This window comes from Melitaea cinxia, chromosome Z (assembly GCF_905220565.1).
Source record: "Melitaea cinxia chromosome Z, ilMelCinx1.1, whole genome shotgun sequence".
In the NCBI taxonomy this organism is placed as follows: domain Eukaryota; kingdom Metazoa; phylum Arthropoda; class Insecta; order Lepidoptera; family Nymphalidae; genus Melitaea; species Melitaea cinxia.
Genome location: NC_059424.1, coordinates 4,192,197 through 4,211,525, shown reverse-complemented (window position 1 = coordinate 4,211,525; position 19,329 = coordinate 4,192,197). Strand labels below are relative to the sequence as shown.

The window sequence follows — 19,329 nt, the reverse complement described above, 5'->3', positions numbered from 1 at the left end:
CACTTTGAGCCTGAGTCCAAACAAGAGTCCATGCAATGGCTTAAAAAGGGGACACCACCGCCAAAGAAATTCAAAGTGTCGGAGTCTGCTGGAAAGTTGATGGCTCTTGTGTTTTGGGATTGTGAGGGATATTACTGATTGATTACAAAGAAAAGGGAAGGACCATAACCGGAGAATACTACGCAACGATATTAGAAAAACTGAAGGAGGCCATCAAGGAAAAACGTCGAGGAAAATTGACTAAGGGTGTGTTGCTCTCGCAAGACAACGCGGCGGTTCACAAAAGCAAAGTTGCAATGGCTTCTCTGCACACGCATGGCTTCGAATCACTAGTCCACCCACCCTACAGTCCAGATCTGGCCCCAAGTGATTTTTATTTGTTTCCTAATTGAAAAAAAGACTTAAGGGGAAGGAAATTTTCCGACGACAATGGGGTAAAGGAGGCAATTTTGGCTCATTTTGACGCAAAAGATAAAAAATATTTTTACGATGACTTAAAAAGATTAATTCATAGATCTAATAAATGTATTCAGCTTAAGAGTGACTATATTGAAAAGGAAAAATAGATTTATTGGTTAACTTTATTTCAAACCCTTCCATTCCACGAACTTTTGGACCTCCCCTCGTATATAAATAATTATATTACATATATTTATATTACATCCAGGCTCGGGGTGGGAATCGAACCCACAACCCTCGGAGCAGAAAACAGAGCCACTACAAACTGCGCCAACGGACTAGTCAAAGGGTCAAAAAATAAATGAATATTTTCTTTTTTTAAGGCTTCTAATATTAATTTCTGTTTTTTGTCACATGAATGGATATTAGAAAAGAAATCATAATAATACTCTCTTCTTGAAAATATTGTCCTCAAAAATTTGCATGTATAAAAGTTTTAAGAGTGTATGCTACCTCAAATTGCTTATTTTCCACTCGGACGGATGTCCATATCTTCCAAACTACTGAATATTTAAGTTTGAAATTTATGTATGGTAAAATTCAGGACATAAACAATCTTTCATATGTTTCGAAAACAGGATTCCATAAAATTTTCTCGATACAAAAAAATCGCAAAGTTACCTCTATTTGTATTAAAACCTTAATATCTCAGTAAATATAGAAGTTATGGACTTGAGATTAAGCATGGTAATTGAAATAAGTATGAAGAACATTTTATATGTTGCGTTTTTAAAAAAATAACTATTGGTAATGTTTGTGGGGAGAAAATACATATAATTCGCGCGATGAACAACCAAGAGCTCTCAATTCTCTTGTTTTTAGTACGGGTGAAATCTGAATTCGAGCTGAGGTAGTGTAGCCCCTTAATAAGATATAAAATAAAAGAATTTTCTAATTAGAACTAAGTTTATTTATAACAATTTAGCTTTTGTTTATGAATGCATGAATTGCTCATTTATGGCCAAGATGGTGGATCACCTTCCTTTACTCTACCACCAAACAAGGCAGACTTATCCCTGAAGTTGGTCATTCTTAGTGTCTCCTGGTCATCTAGATATTTTCCAATGAAAAATCCCGACAGAGGAACAGCAAACCAAACAAAGCGTGGTGTTATTCCAAAAATGGCCATTTTACTTGATTTTCCTCGCTTTCCACTTTCTAGTATGGTTCCAGTCGAGATATATGAATGTTGCAGCCAATGTTGGAAAAGTTATACTCACCAAGTTCCTACGAAGGAACTGGCCAATCGCCATATAAACTGGAAAATAAATTAATATCTTATAACATATAATACTCATACATTATTTATATACTAGCTGACTCGGCAAATATTGTTTTGCCACTAAACGCTATTTAAAAATAGGGGTTGGTGGTAGAAGAGTCAAAATTTAGGGTTGTATGTATTTTTCAACGCCAAATCATAATAAAATAAAAAATAAATAATTTATCTAAAAATGTAAAAAAAAAATTGTGGTGGACTACCCTTAACATTTAGGAATGAAAAATAGATGTCATTCAATTCTCAGACCTACCTAATATGCACACAAAATTTCATGAGAATCAATCAAGAGGTCAAGCCATTTTGGAGGAGTTTAACTACAAACACCGTGACACGAGAATTTTATATGTTAGATATATTTATAAACTGAAAAACAAACAGTTTTTTTATTGCTAAAATTTCTATAAAATTTATATTTTCCTTTTTATGCAAAAAAAAATATAGAGTAAGTTTATTTTTCTATTACTACATTCAATGGGATGATTTTTTGTCAATATTTATAAAATACCAAATTATATACAATGTGACGCCGCGTTGGCGCAATGGTTACGGCCATGGATTGTATCTGTTGCGCTGGGGGTTGCGGGTTCGATCCCCGCACATAACAAACATTTGTATTGGCCATACAGGTGTTTGCCCTGGTCTGGGTGTTTGTGCAGTCCTTGTGGGTCTCCCCACTGTGCCTCGGAAAGCACGTTAAGCCGTTGGTCCCGGTTGTTATGATGTACATCTGACAGGAATCGTTACTCATAGTAGGGGGTGTATATCCGCCAACCCGCATTGGAGCAGCGTGGTGGATTGAGCTCTGATCCTTCTCCTACATGGGGAAAGAGGCCTATGCCCAGTAGTGGGATATTACAGACTGAAACGTATATACAATCACTCATGTCACATTAGTAATCTAATAAATAAACAGAAAAGAGAGAATGAGAATAAGTCATTAAATGCAAACAAAAAAAATGTTTATATTACTAATCCTATGGTTTTATCACAAATAGTTTCATACATTGATGTTATATAATATGTGGTTTTGCAAATGAAGCTAGAGCTTATTTAAGGTAATTAACTATTTTTTCATTGTTATATAACAGCTACTAGTAATATTACATTACGAGGAAAACTTACATGTAATAAATAAATATGGAAATTGTCTTTTTTTTTAGCAGATCTAAATGTTCCAATATTTATTCTCCACTTTATTGCCATTAAACAATAAGAATTATAGTCATAATAATATAGTGATAAAATTGTATAGTCAAAAATTAAAAAATAAAATTGTGAAATAGAATACTAACCTATCAGAAGATATAGCCCAGAGCAGAATATATATCCAATTGCAATATAAATCCACTTCCACTATACACTAGAATCTGAATGACAAAGAGTATATATATGTAATTATGTATAGAATCTAGTCTATAGATATTGACTTCAGACATTTTTTTTTTAATTTAATGGGAGCTGGATTCGAGCCTTTCGCTCTAAACTGTACATTACTGTTTTATTATGTATACAATTATATACAAAAACTTCTACACTTCAGATTTTTTTTTTAAAAATCTTGGGTTGGCTAATATTTCTTCTGGGCGGCGAGGAGTATTTATTTTATTTTCTGAGCAAATTTTATGTATATCCGAAGCCAGAATTAATCTATGCAACTTCAATGACTCGCATTTAAAAATAATGTGGTTTAAGTCGGCGTATGGCTCACTGCATTTAGTACACTTAGGATCTTTTTTTAATTTGAAAAGATGAGAGGGAATTAGACAATGTCCAAATCTCAATCTATTAATTATGGAGATAAATTTTCTTGATTCACAGCTGTGAATTTATGATGATGATGATGTTATACCAGGGCTTAGTATTGAAGTCTTTTTAAATTTTAGCGTACCATTGTCCTTTATTCTGCTTTGTTATGGTCCAATAATCTCTCCAAAATATATTAATTCCGTCTTTGATGATTGGAAAGTAATCTGAGGAAGGTGTTTTAACAACATCTCAATACTAAATATAATAATTTCTTTTAAAAGTTAATTTACAACTGTCTATAGCTAGAAAAGTGCTTTTGCTATCGCTAATAATAATAACATTTCTTATATTACTACTGGAATTTACATATGATAATGCCATATAAATTGCGTAACATTCCGCAGAAAAAATTGAACAATTGTTGTTTAGTAAAATACATTTTGTACAGCCTAAATTACTGTCGAAATAAGCTGCTTTAACTTCTTGGGTGCTTTTGGATCCATCCGTATAAATTTTATAAAAATCTTTTTTGTGATCTAATATTCTAAGCAATTCTGTTTTACTATTGATATTGAGAGTAATTGTAATTTTTTTTTCCCAAATGCTTTCAAATTTATATCCGTGGAGCATAGAGCTCTATGCTCCATGTTTATATCCATAAACAGGCCATAGGAAAAAAAAGCGCGGGAAACGTCGAAAGAGCGGGAGTGTTTTTTTGTATTTTAAAATATCTTTTATAGTTCAGATAGGTGTAAAGTAATGTAAATATTTGTTATTTTAGTTCTTTTTAGTTTATATTTTGTAATTAGTGTAAATATTTCTTCGTAGGGTAAGGTTTTAATTCCATTATTTTGTTTTTTCCATGGGAGACGAACCTCCCGATCCTGGGGGCACAGTCCCGCAGGTATCGCATTATGTAACTATTGAGCATTGCGAATCATCTATGGATACGGATGTTAGTTCTGTAAATAATGCGACACTACCGAGAAAGCGTACAAATGCTCTAAGAATTTGTAAACACTGTAATAAAAAAAGAAAGCGTCATGGCAAGATAATTAAAGAGAGCGACTGTTCTTGTGTAAATGATGAAAATAATTGTGGTCTTTCCATACCTATCGCAATGACCACTAGTGGTCAAGGTGATATGTCTGATACTAAAGTCCCAACTCCTACAACTCGCCTTTACCAAGCCTCAGATATTGGACCATATGTTGTCCATATACAAAAACAACAATTGTCTCCAGATGAAAATTTCACACGCGCTGCCTCACCCTGTCTCTTTTGGTCGATTTGATAAAAATAAATCATTTAAAAATATTCTAAATGGAAGTTTGAAGAGAATTGGCAGAAATAGGCTCTCTCTTACATATACAAATTTTTCAGATGCTAATAACTTTACCAGCGTTACTAAGCTTTCGAGTAACAGATTCAAAGCTTTTATTCCATCATTTAATGTTTTTAGTGTTTTAAGAGCAAGGCGACTAAAAAAGAAAACATTTATTGACAATTAAGCCAGTTTTATTGATACGGAAATAGTTGTCCTGTCCTTCGTGTTTTAAATGTTGTCAATATGGACATGTCAAAGATATGTGTAGATCAACTCCTCGCTGCTTTAAATGTGGCAAGGACGGTCATTTTGGAAGCAGCTGTACATCAGAAGATGAGGCATTTTGCTGTATTTGTCATTGCTCCCACTATACAACAAATAAAATATGTAAAGAATTTTTAAGGCAAAAAAATATCAAAGAACATATGGCTAAAAATAGTATTTCTTATGCAGAGGCATCCAAAATCTTCCCTACAATAACCAAATCATATTCTGATGTTGTAGCAACTTCTCCAAACACTCCTTCAACCTCTGTCATCAACAAAACTCATATAAATAATAATAAAGATTTTCAAAATGTTTCCTATAAGAAAACTGTATTTTTAAAACTTCGTCAACATTTAACATCAAACAAAGGATATGATGTCAAGGCTCATAATGCTATCATAAATGAATTTGATTTGCCTACCCCTAAAAATGGTTGTGCATTTAACAATGAAACAAATGATTCATCTAAACAATCTATTGTCGAACTTATAATTACTTTATTAAATATTTTAAATCAAAATCAACCGTCCAACGTAGCCCAACCAATAATGGAAATTATAAATAATTATATTAGTCATAATGGACAGTTACGCCAAGGCAATTCAGTGGAATTGTCGTAGTATAAATAGTAAGAAAAGTGATCTTATCCATATTATTAATAAGTATCATCCCACCATAGTATGTCTTCAAGAAACTTGGCTAAAACCTAAATCCATTTTTAAAATTCAAGGATATTCTTGTATTAGAGAAGATAGATCTGATGGCTATGGTGGTGTTGCAATATTAGTAAAACATCCCCTTTCTTTTTCTCTTGTAAATATTACTTCTCATGATAAAAATTTCTCAATCATTGCTATCATTGTAAATAACATTTGCTTTGTCTCTATATATATTCCTCATCCTTCTTCTCAAATTTTAAGAGAAGTTAAAAATATTTTAGTATCTCTTCCCAAACCTATACTTGTTTTAGGTGACTTTAATGCTCAACACCAGTCATGGGGTAGTTCAAATAATAATAACTATGGACATGAAGTGTTGGACATTGTAGATTCACTTAATCTTTGTATTTTAAATAATTGCACTCCTACACGAAGAACCAATATTAATGAAGGTAAAAGTGCTCCTGACCTTCCCATTTCTTCACCCAGTTTAGCCTCATCATTGATTTGGCAAACCTTAAACTCCACTTATGGTAGTGATCACTTCCCCATTTTAATAAATTTACCTTTTAAAAATTTCAATAAAACTAAAACCTCTTTCCGAATTAAATATCAGTTGGCTAGCGCAGACTGGGATTTATACAAAGCTACCCTAGATAATAAGATCTTAACTCTTTCTATCTTAAGCCAAGGTGATGTGTATCGGAGTTCTGAAGCTTTTGCACATGCTATTATTGAGACTGCTGACGAAGTTTTTCCATCAAAGAAGCCTTCCTCAAATAATATTCCATTGCCTCCCTGGTGGGATAGTGAGTGTTCCTGGGCTGTCAAAAAAAGGAAGGAAGCGGAATTAAATTATAATTTGTTTTTTTCGCGCCTTAGTGGTTTTGGCTAACACACGTATTAGAGAGATTTTGGTGTTTTATTTTCATTTCTTTCGTTAATTTACTGTAAAAATAGTCTGTTTTTTATAATCATTGTATTCTACTCTCATTACTGGTTGTTGTAAGTGTTTGTAGTTAGTTATTTATTATTTTTGTAAACTTAAATTTATTTTAGTTTAGAAATAAGTTTTTTAATTCAATATGGAGGTCGATCGACCTCCTGATCCCCCCGATCCTGGGATTTTTAACAATATCCCTGATCCCTCTTTATCTAATTCATCTTCCGAATCTCGTAAACGACCGAATGAACATATTTTAACTGATATAGCATCTAAGAAAATAATTGTCAACCCGGCCACTGCAAATCCGTCCATCCAATCCATTTACGTACACCCATCTTTCTCTGAAGGTCCTAAAAAATACTCAGGTGATGATAAAGGCCCCTTCATCGTTCAGGTGTCGCGGGAAGTAACTGAGCCCTCCTCAGGTACTACTCTCCGTGCGATACAGTTTGGGCAATTTTTACATAAACATAAAATCAGCTCCGTCGTAAAAGACGGAGTGAAAAATCTAGGCAGAAATAAAATCTCTGTTCAATTTGATTCCGCTGATGCAGCTAATTCATTTTTAAATAACCCCATTCTAAGCCTCTGCAAATATAATGCCTTTATCCCGACATATAATATATCTCGAATGGGCTTAGCTAAAGGAGTTCCCGTGAACTGGTCGATAGAGGAATTCGTCAACTCGTTGGAACTTCCGGCTGGATGCGGTGAAGTTGTGAAAGCGAGACGTATGAATCGCAAAGTTCTCAATGAGGGAGTCATCACCTGGGTTCCTACCCAATCCATAGTTTTGACCTTTAGGGGACAAATATTGCCCACTAAAATCTTCTCCTATCACACTGCCCTTCCTGTAGAAACCTACAACCTTCCTACTATCATGTGTCTCAGTTGCTGCCGCTACGGGCATGTTAAAAATCAATGCAGATCGAAACCGAGGTGCTACAAATGTTCACAGCAACATGGTGGAGATTCATGTGATGTCACTAAGGACAATGCTTCTTGTGTTCATTGCTCAGGAACGCATTTCGCTACAGACAAAGGTTGCCCTGAGTATTCGCGACAACACTCGATTAAATTAGAAATGGCCGCTAGTAATAGTTCATATTTCGAAGCATCCACTAAATTTCCTCCTGTTCGTAGATCCTACGCGGAGATAACTAAAGAAGTATCCTCCCCGTCCTTACATATTTCTCTAAACCCCCACAATGCCAGCCCTTCCTCAAACAATTCCATCTCCTCCTACCGCAAAACCGTAGTCCGTTCTGCTCGCCCCTCTTCCGCTCTTGGGAAAGGGTACGATAGACAAGCCCACCAAGCCATTATTGGCAGCTGTCCTTCCACCACTCCTAACGGTTGCGCTATTAATGAAAACAATAAAACTCCTTCCTTTAGAAACTCCTCAAACCTTTTAGAAATGCTTACTGAACTCATCCTTAGTATGGTTGTTTCATGCAGTGATGTTCCCCTACCGTCCAACGTTGCCCTAAACCTTTCCAAACTAGCTAATTTTGCTAATAATGTTTCCGACCAGCTTCCTTCAGTGGAACTGCCAGAGCATTCGTCCTAAAAAACATGAACTCATTTCCCTCATCAATCAGCATAGTCCGTCCATTATTGCCATCTCTGAAACGTGGTTAGTTCCTGGTTCTCGGTTTCGGGTCCCAGGTTTCTCCTGTTTGAGAGATGACAGAAGTGATGGATATGCAGGTTGTGCCCTTTTTATCCGCCATTTTATCCCATTTTCTCAAATCCCCCTCCCTCCCAGCCAGCACTTTAGTGCTGTTGCTGTGAGATCCTTAAACATTTCTATCCTTTCTATATATATACCTCATCCTTCTTCTTCCCTTTTTCCAGATCTTCACTCTGTCTTTTCTATACTACCTCCTCCTGTCCTTATAATGGGTGACTTTAACGCTCATCACACTGCATGGGGCTGTCATTCCTGCGATAGATATGCTCACTTATTGGTGGACATTGTTGATGATGCCAATCTTTGCATCCTTAATGATGGTTCCCCTACTCGTAGGGTTTTCCCTTCGCAAAACCCCGGGTCTGCAGTAGATTTGTCCTTATCGTCTCCCTCTCTTGCTTCACAACTTTCATGGAATATCCTTTCTTCCACTTTTGGCAGTGACCACTTTCCTATCGTCTTATCTCTTAATCAAAGTTCCACTTCTTCTATTATCTCAAATCCTAATCCCCTATTAAAATATTCCCTCAAAAATGTAAATTGGTCTGACTTTGCCAGTTCTGTTGATGACATATTGGACGCTATCCCAGGTTTTATAGGTGTTGAAAATGTCATTCTCTGTTACGAATCATTTGTCAATGCTCTTACAACTGCCGCCGATTTTCATTTTCCTAAAAAACATTTTCCCAAAAAACAGGTGCTTTCCACTCCCTGGTGGGATGAGGAATGCACTCGTGTATCTAAACAAAGAACAGAGGCAGAGTCTATGTATTCTGTGTCTATGTCCCCTTCTAATTTTTTACATTATAAACGGTTAGACGCTAAATTGAAAAGATTAGTGTCTAAAAAGAAAAAATGCTGCTGGGTTGATTTTTGTGAATCACTTTCTCCGCGATCTCCTTCTTCAGTAGTTTGGGCAAAACTTAAAAAATTTCGTCGTTCCCTCATTTCAAGTAATAATTCTTCTAATGATCCATCAGAATGGCTTAACAATTTTGCTGACAAACTTGCTCCTCCCTTTGTTCCTCACCAGAACAACTTTCTTCCTTCTCTTCCAAAACCTATCTCAGACGAAATGGATGCTCCATTTTCCTTCTCTGAGCTCCAGTGTGCTTTGTCTGGGCTTACAGACTCCTCACCTGGAGAAGATGGCATTCCCTACTCTTTTATAAAAAACTTAAATCATAAATCTCAGGTTATATTTTTAAACATAATTAATGGATTTTATACAACAGGCGTTCTTCCAGACTCTTGGAAAACACAAATAGTTTTACCAATTTTAAAACCAGGCAAAAATCCGTCAGATTCAAATTCCTACAGACCCATCGCCCTTTCATCTACTTTAGCGAAAATTACAGAGCATCTGTTGAAGAACCGTTTGGAATGGGTAATGGAAAGTAGAAATATTCTCTCTCCCTCTCAATTTGGCTTTCGAAAGGGACTGAGCACAATGGATAGTCTCAGCATTCTCACCACAGATATTCGAATAGCCTTTGCAAAAGGAGAGTACCTTGTGGGTGTATTCCTAGACATAAATTCTGCATATGACAATGTTCTTCTCGCGGTACTCAGGCAAAAACTGCATCAGCTGGGTATTCCACCGAGGATGATACATTTCATATGTAATTTACTTTTCTGCAGATCAATATCTGTAAGATTCCAAAACGTCTCTCTTCCCCCCAGACTTGTCTGGAAAGGTCTCCCTCAAGGCTCCGTCCTTAGCCCTTTACTTTATAGTATCTACACCTCTGATCTCGAATTATCTGTCAACAATTTTTGCAACATTTTACAATACGCTGATGACATTGCCATATATTATCGATCAAATTCAGTCGATGATATCACATTTAGGGTTAACTCTGCTTTGCATTATCTAGGCCAGTGGCTGTCTGACCATGGCTTATCTTTATCGATAACCAAAAGCCAGGCAGTTGCTTTCTCTAGAAAAAGAATCGTCCCTGTCTTCGATTTTCATTATGGAGGTCAGCGCATTGACCTCGTAGATAAGGCTAAATTTCTGGGAGTTATTCTCGATAACCGACTTAATGGACTTTCTCATACAGAGCATATTCTTAAAAAATGTGAAAAAGGTATCAATGCCCTTCGGGCAGTTTCAGGCGTTTGGTGGGGAGCTCACCCATATTCTCAAAAACTCTTCTACAATGCCATAGTTCGTAGCCATATGGACTATGGTTTATTCGTTTTAGACCCTATTATTAAATCAACTTCAGAAAAACTAAATAAAATACAATACAAATGCCTTAGAATCATTCTGGGTGCTATGAAATCTACACCTACGAATGCTCTGCAGGTTGAATGCGTTGACCCTCCGTTGCAAATAAGGAGACAATTCCTTTGTGATCGGTTTGTCAGCAAAATGTTACAGCTATCTTCACATCCTCTTTGGAGTCGTTTAAGCGAACTATCACAAATTCACAATCCCAACAAACCCGAATCATGTCTTTTGAATAGCTTCCTGTACTTTACTAAACTTCCAAATCCATATATTCAACTGCCTATAAATCCTCTTTTTTCTATTCCCTATAAAGCCCTTGTATATCGTCCTGTCATTGTTACGAACCTTGGTCTTATCAAAGGTTCCCCGAACACTAAGTCTCTCTTTAATTATGTAGTTCATCAAAATTGGTCCGATCATCTACTTATTTATACCGATGCGTCTAAACTGTCCGCAGATAGCTGCGTTGGCGCAGCCTGCTGGATCCCAAAATTCAAAATTATTTTACAGTTTAAGTGCCCGCCTGAATCATCGGTCTTCACCGGTGAAGCAGTCGCTATTTTGGAAGCTATTTTATATGCCCACTCCCATGATTTAAGACAAACCGTAATTTTGACTGACTCCTTAAGTTGCCTATTAGCAATTAAGGAAAACCCGTTTCGTAGCAGAAAAAGATTTGTCATTATTTTAAAGATCAGGGAAGTTTTGTTTTTATGTCATCAGAAAGGATTGCAGATCACTCTTGTTTGGATTCCCAGTCACTCTGATATTCCCGGCAACGAGACTGCGGATTCATGTGCCAAATCTGCCATCCAAATCGGCTCCCATGCTCACTATAAAAATTTCTGTTATGATCTTGGTGTTGCAGCGAATACTCGGTTGGCCAATTCGTGGACATCATCTTGGATATCATCCAAAATGGTAAAAGGTAAATACTATGCGAGCCTGCAACCAGAAATCCCTAGACGACCATGGTTTTTCCGTTTTAGACACGCCGATCGCTGGGTCACTTCGACCATTTGCAGGTTGCGTTTAGGTCACGCGTGCACACCCAGACATCTCGCAAAAATTAGAGTACGGGACCATTCACTCTGTGAATGCGGTTTAGATGAAGGATCCCCATCCCATATCCTGTTTAATTGCCCCAAACTCCTTCATCCGTTGTATGACGTACTCCCTCCTGAAGTTCCCCGCCCTATAAATGTTGAATCTTTATTAATGTTTGTGTTTAGTCCTCTGTGTTCGTTTTTATGTAAATATATTAAATATAATAAAATTAAATTGTAAATATTACAATGTATATATATATATATATTTAGTACAATGTTATATACTTATAAATATTTTTATATTTTTGTACATTTTGAGAGTATTGTGAATAAATACATACTATTTTCGTGTATTTTCAAAATTTTACTAAATTGTATTCTCAAATCCACCGAAATAATAACAATCTCCGTCGTGTGTTCTCCATCCCACGTGACATTGGCGAAATGATATGTGTCAAACTGACACAACTAAAAGCCATTAAGCAAAGAACTGAACTGAAATTATAATTTATTAAGTTCAGAAGAAAATTTTGAAATATTAAATAATGTTATTATTACCACTAAAAAATTATTCAAAAGAAAGAAATGGGAAGGATGGAAAAGTTTCTGTGAAACTATCTCACCTGAAGTTAAACCATCTTTTGTTTGGCAAAATATTAAACGTTTCAGATCAGCTTTCAAGAATTCATCCCCCAGTCTACCGTCTACTATGTCTGATCATTTTTTGGATAATTTGGCTCCTTCCTTTGTTCCTCAACCAGAACTAATTTATAGCCGATTTCAGCAAGTTATTTTACTCTTTGCCCGATTTCTTCTTTACTAGAGCTCATGATAACACATATGGGCAATTTTTTATTTCGTTGTCAGTATGATTTTTATGCATGTCCTACCCAGTTCATAAGGTATTTCTTAAACATTTAATGTGTTTAGTTTAAACGTTTGATTTTGTCTTTGTAGTAGACTTTATTGGCTTTCGGAATTTATACAAATTATTAGTGTTACTCAATTTTTTAAATAAAATTACTTTATTTATGATTACTAAATGGTTATTAAACCTATGTCCCACCACACACTGGCCATAATGTTTCACCTTAAAGAATGTTTGTAAAAAAGCGTGTGATGGAGTATTGTATCTCCAAAGAAAGGAATATTTATCTTAAAATGATTTTAATAACACACATTCGTTTATTTTAATATAAAACAAAATTAATTACAATTAATTTCTAGGGCACAAAATCTAACTTGGTGGAAATTCCTATTGAGTTACGTTATTTTCTTACCTCTCTTCAAAAACTACCAAATAATATCCTTTTCTTTTAAATGGAAATACTCTTAAACACTCTGATTTGTCCGCAATATTGAAAGCAAAGCGTTAGATTACAAAAACTAACGGCTGGGCGAGAAGACGTGTTGCAGTGTAAAAATTTTGTTCCATTTAAAAACGTAGTTTTCTCGGGTGAATTGCATGATTTTATGTACTTGCTTGAAAGCAACTGATTTCTTATTGTGTTTATTCCTAAATTATCGCTAAACAAGTTTAATTGCAAGTTTAACATTGAATATTTAAGTAATAGTTTTGTAGACTCACCCAAAACGTTACGTTCCATTGAGAAATTTTGTAACTCAGTGGAACGAATTGTAACTCAATGTAAGGGTAAAGGCGCGATACATGTACGTAAAATTATTATTTTTCACTAAGGTGTCATAGAGTATTATTACGACTTTTGTCCGCGTGTTTTATATAATATTACTATATTACTTAATAATTTTGTTTTAGACAATAAAGTTTTACTTAAATGGCTTTGACACCAGCAGAACGTATGAAGAGGTATCGAGAACGACTAAAACTAAATCCAGAAAAATTGGAAAGTATTAAAAAGAAACACGCTGAATATGTAAAATCTAAAAGCAAAACAGTTAAAGATCTGACGGAGAAGGAAAAGAAAAGCAACGAAAAATTTGGAGTAATCAGAAACGTAAGCAAAAACAAAAGAAAAAACAGCTTCCAGTTCAGGAAGAAAAAGGTACTAAGAAACCAAAAAATAGTAAACCAAAGTAAATTGATTAAGAATTATAAGACTGCTTTAAAAATAAACCAAAAATTGACAAACTAGTAAATATCTATAAAAAACTTTTAACAACATATCTTCCCTGGAAGTTGCTAATTCCGAGTCTGTAGTTATTGATATCTCTGATGATGCTGAAACTGACTGAAAAAACTGTCCCAAGTATTCACTAAACATTAAAAAGAAAGAAAAATCTTTTCAAAAAGTCTCCAAGAAATGTAATTCTGATTTTGAGGTGATTACATTTTCAGCTGATATTCATGTTGACAATTTAGACTGCTTACCAAAACCTAGAATTCCTGATGTACTGGCTTCTAACAAGGAAAATGTGGACATCAATCAAGCTGACTTACCAATTCCTGTGAATTCTGATATTATGAACATAGATACAAATTTGCAAAATGTTGACGACGTCATATATGCTCATGATAATAACTACCCGGCACACACCACACCAGAAGATTTAGATGGGATTATAATAGACTTGATGCTGGATGAGGAAGAAAAAAAACTCATAAATGTTACTTACGACCTCCTCTATTTTGATCCAAACGACGATGCGACTACGACATCTAGCACGGACAATACTGCAGACCGTAAATTTCAACTATTGTTTGATAATTCTATAATCTCAAAGCCTTTTGAAACTGTCCATGTTGCAGACAAAACTTTTATCCAGATGAATGATAGAGGAAACTCCGAGACGAAGAAATAAGCGTGTTTCAACGGTAGCATGTTCCTCTGCTGAGCCTGTTCTAAAAAAAGTTAAAATTAAAATATTAAAGAATAGGATATTATTAACACCAAATAAAATGAAGATCGTCAAAAGTAAAACTGAACAAAATCCATTAAGTTCAAGAGCACTTAAAACGACGATTAAACGTACTGCGTCGTGCAACAAATGTAAAAATATTTATCTTTTTTATAATTGCGTGACGAAATGTTCTAAATGTGAACTATTTTACTGTGTAAAGTGCATCACAAGTTCAAAATTAGAAGTTGATGATGTTTATGTCTGTGATACATGTGTTCAGAAGTGAGTAAAATATTTTTTATTATGCCTAGACGAGTTGGCACGAGTAGGTATGAGTAGGTATGGCCTAAAACCTAAGACTGATTAATTATAATTAGTATTAGTTGATCTTAAAATAACTTTCTTATTTGAAGACTGATAGAATAAGTAGGTAACATCTTATCTAAGTCAACTGTCAGATTGTTTGTGCCATAATAAATTAAAAGATTTTATTTGTTATTGTAAGTAACGGATTTTTTTTTAATATAATTTGATTACTTTTCAGAATTTAGTTAGACTAAAAACATTGATAAAAATGAGGCAAAACCTACGTTAATTTTGTTTGTTTAATTTTTTTCTACTCAATTTTCTTTATGAGAAGAATAAATTGTTTTTGTTAATTTTAAAGTTGACTTTTATTTTTATAACTTTAAATCTATAGCCATTTTGGTAGCCATAGTGAACATTGCCTTACAATTTTGTTACGTTCCACTGAGAAATTGTCCTCTACTTTAGTAAGTAAATAATATTAATTTGTGTTATACCTACGTTTAGTACGACTTTTTTACGATTGTTATTTAATATTAGAAGATGTTGGTTTATAGATAATTATAATATTTGATATTGAGCTTTTTTAACTTAATAGCTATGCGAATTATAATAGTTAGGCCATATCAGTAATGTAACTCAAAGGAATTACTGATATCAATACTCAGCTATCTTTCTTTCTTTTCTTGGTTTTCTTTGATGATTATTGAAAAGTACTTTATTATTTCTAAAATAAAACCTTTCATTTAAGCATACTGAGTTATATTATAGGGTTTATAATATTTAACATTTCGTAACTCAATGGATTAATAACTCCCAATAAAGGAAAGGAAAATTCAGTTATTTCATAAAATCTTGATTAATTTGTAGATTTTCTTGCCTTTTTACGTACTTTCCTTGTTAACACATCAAACTTAGTTATTTTATCCTCACAAATACGAACTTTTTTTTAAATTAACCTTTTTGCAACATCGACAACAAAATAAAAAATTGCCCATATAATAAAAATGTCAATGACATCGGTGACAGTTTGACTTCTTCCACAGGTTAAAATTGCAATTATACCTCCGACGTTCTTAATGCCCCCTTTACACTACCTGAATTGAAAGGAGTTTTAACAAATGTTAAGGATTCTACATCCGGGAATGATAGTATCTTTCTATCTTTTTTTACTCATATGAGCGATACACGCCTTCTATATTTTTTGAATATTTTAAACTCTGTTATGGAATCTGGAAAAATTCCACCACATTGGAAAGAGCAGGAGATAATTCCTATATTAAAGCCCAATAAACCTGCTGATATTCCTTCATCGTATAGACCCATAGCACTTTCTTCTGTTGTTCTAAAAATTGCTGAACATTTAATTAAAAATAGGTTAGAGTGGTTTATAGAAAGTAATAAATTGTTATCAAAAAATCAATTTGGTTTTCGCAGAGGCAGAAGCACCATAGACAGTCTGGCGATATTCACTACAGATATTCGTCTGGCATTTTCTAATAATAATTCTGTCTTGGCAGCTTTTTTGGATATAAGCTCTGCTTATGACAATGTTTCCCTCCCAATTCTAAAACATAAACTCAATCAATTAAAAGATCCATCTCTGTTAATAAATTTTATCTTAAATATTTTATTAGAGTGTTCAATTACCCTACAAGATTCTAATAAACCTTCTAGAATAGTTTGGAAAGGTATCCCACAGGGATCAGTCCTAAAACCGATTTTATATAATATTTATACATTATGATTTAGAGTATTCATTCGACAACGATGTAAAGGTGTTACAGTATGCAGATGATTTGTTAATATAAAACATAAATAAGTCCATAGATAATGCTAAATTTGCTTTGGATTCTTTCCTTCGTCAAATAAAGAATTGGCTTTTCCAAAATTATTTGGAACTTACACCATCAAAAAGCACAATAGTATTATTTTCTAAATGCCGATTACCCCCTCCCGTCCTCATTAAATAATATTATAATTCCAGTGAAAAATAATGTTAAATTTTTAGGTGCTTATCTCGATGCAAGACTCACTGGACTTCCCCATACGGAATATGTGGTGGCTAAGTGCGAGTGGTTGTTAAATATAATAAGATGTCTTTCGGGAGTGTGGTGGGGAGCGCATCCTTTTTCTTTAAAATTAATATATAATGCTATCATTAGAAGTGTACTCCATTATGGTACATTTCTTCTTGAACCCGGTAGTTCTTCTGGTTTTTCCAAAATGAATAGCATACAAGCTAAAGCTCTTCGAATTATTACTGGGGCTATGAAGACTACACCTATAATGCCCTGCAAGTTGAATTTTGTGAACCACCCTTACAGTTACGCAGACAATATCTAGCAGACAAATTCTTCTTCCGCTTTGTACAGAACTCTAATCATCCACTTTTTAATAAACTCAAATTATTGTCAGAAATAGTTAACACCTACGCTTATTGGAGACATAAGTCCTTACCCTGTTTAATATTTAGTTTTCGAAAATTTATGTCCATTCAATCACCTGTTTATCGTTGACCTTCACTTCCTTTGTTCTCCTGTAGTTTTGAAAGTTTGACTATCTCACCTAATATTTGTTTGAACTTGGGCATCAACAGAAATATCGTTAGTGCTAATTATGAATTTAATTCTGTGATAGACGATAATTTCCACAATTGGCATCACATTTACACTGATGCTTCGAAACATACTTCTCATGTTGGAATTGGTGTTTATCACAAACAATTTAATATAGTCCAAAAAATTAAGTTTCATCTCGAATGTTTTGGTATCCTCAAAGTATAAGAATACATTTTGTTAATGAAATCAGAAAAAAAACCCTTATGTTATCTGATTCCAAAAGCGCTTTAATGGCGATTCAAAGATATCCATTTCAATCTAAGCCCATGTATCCCGTAATATTTAATATTAGAACTGCTTTACATAATTGTGTTTTAAGAGGATATGTCGTGATGTTTGCCTGGATTCCAGGACATGTAGATATTGTTGGTAATGTTATAGCTGATCGTCTAGCTAATGAGGCCGTGGTGTGCGGTGACATTTATCCTTACATTAATTACTGCTATGATTTGACTACGCTGCCTAGGCTCTATCTCAAGAAAACTTGGGATGAAGCTTGGGAAACTAGTGGGAGGATCAAGGAGAAATTTTTTAAGTTTTTACAACCTAATATTCCTAGTAAGCCATGGTTTTCATCTCTGAGGTTTGGTAAACAAGTTACTTCATCAATTATTCGAATGAGATTGGGTCATGCATGCACACCTGTACATTTGGCCAGGTTTAATATAATTGATTCAGATTTGTGTGCTTGTGGGGATGTGGGTGATCTTAATCATATTTTCTTTACCTGCCCTTTGAATGACGTTTTTTCCTTTTATAATCATCTGGTCTCCATCCGTGTACCATTTCCTACTTCTATCAAATTTCTTCTTTCATGTTCTAATCCTGATATATATACAGCTTTATCTATTTTCCTATTAGATAATAATTTGAAATTATGAATCCGTATACTTGTCCTATCATAGTAATCCTATCTGACCCTTTTCCAATTCCGTGAGTAATATCCTTTCAAATCTTGATAAACGTTTCCCTGCTTTTGTTAGTGGCATATGCGCAAACCGCGGGATGCCAAAATTAAAAAAAAAAAAAAAACAGGCCATAGAGAGCTAGAATGGACTGAATTTGAGATATTTATCGTGAAAATGTCATTTAAATGTAAAATAACTGACATTTGCGGAAGCATTGCAGAATTTATTGATTGAGCGTTAATAATATTTGTAGAAGACACTATACCACTCGATAATTCTTCTACTAACGTTAACACTTCCTAACAGGTAAAGAAGAGTTTATTGCAAGTATTTTTAAACAAAATTACTGGACTAACATCAAGCGTCTTAATATCAGAGGAGGGATACCTGCTTCAATTTCCATTGAGTTAATAGGTGTAGATTTCATAGCTCCCATAATTATTCTTAATGCCCTAATTTGAATTATATCTAGTTTCTTTGGCAGAGATGGTCTAGCATTTATATAGGCAATACAACAATAGTCAAAGTGGCTTCTTACTATGCCTTTATATAAAATACTTAGAATCTTTGCATTAGCACCCCAAAAAACTCCTAAATATCTTAATATATTGATTCTTTTATAAGCCTTTTTACATATACAATCAATATGACTATTAAACTTAAGTTTATTATCTATAATTACACCAAGGAATTTTTGTTCCTTTACATTAGGGATGTTTTCATTGTTATATGTAACTTGAACATTACAACTCAGAAGAAACAAAAGGCAGATGGAGTGTGTGCAACAAAAAGTATGAAGCCACTTTTTATTCATGTGTGCGTGGTGACTAGAAATGGCACTGTAGGAACACGTGCATCTATGTGTGTATAATGATACCATAAAAAGAAAAAAACTCCCTGCATTTTTTTAAATGTTCTTTTACGACAATAGGTTCTAAAGTTTTATTTGGATACATGAATTTATAACTAAATAAATACTTTGAGTTTGCATTTGGATTGAACGATTTTCA

At 34.2% G+C, this 19,329-nt stretch overlaps 1 protein-coding gene and 1 long non-coding RNA gene across 2 annotated transcripts; both read right to left on the bottom strand.

Moving 5' to 3' along the window:
* Positions 1-1,351: 1,351 nt before the first annotated feature.
* LOC123668949 lies at positions 1,352-1,691 on the bottom strand. The gene has a single exon (XM_045602640.1). It carries the CDS (start codon positions 1,586-1,588, stop codon positions 1,415-1,417), a length of 174 nt encoding a protein of 57 aa, XP_045458596.1. The 5' UTR covers positions 1,589-1,691; the 3' UTR covers positions 1,352-1,414.
* A 4,423-nt stretch (positions 1,692-6,114) lies between these two features.
* Positions 6,115-12,426, bottom strand: LOC123668624. The gene is made up of 2 exons (XR_006745607.1): positions 12,288-12,426; positions 6,115-6,564 (listed from the first exon to the last, which is right to left on the bottom strand). It is a non-coding gene; the product is annotated as an uncharacterized LOC123668624 (long non-coding RNA).
* Between the last annotated feature and the right edge of the window lie 6,903 nt (positions 12,427-19,329).

Bases quoted from the DNA above. Each gene is read 5' to 3' on its own strand.
- LOC123668949 (XM_045602640.1), bottom strand. From the start codon at position 1,588: ATGGCCATTTTTGGAATAACACCACGCTTTGTTTGGTTTGCTGTTCCT.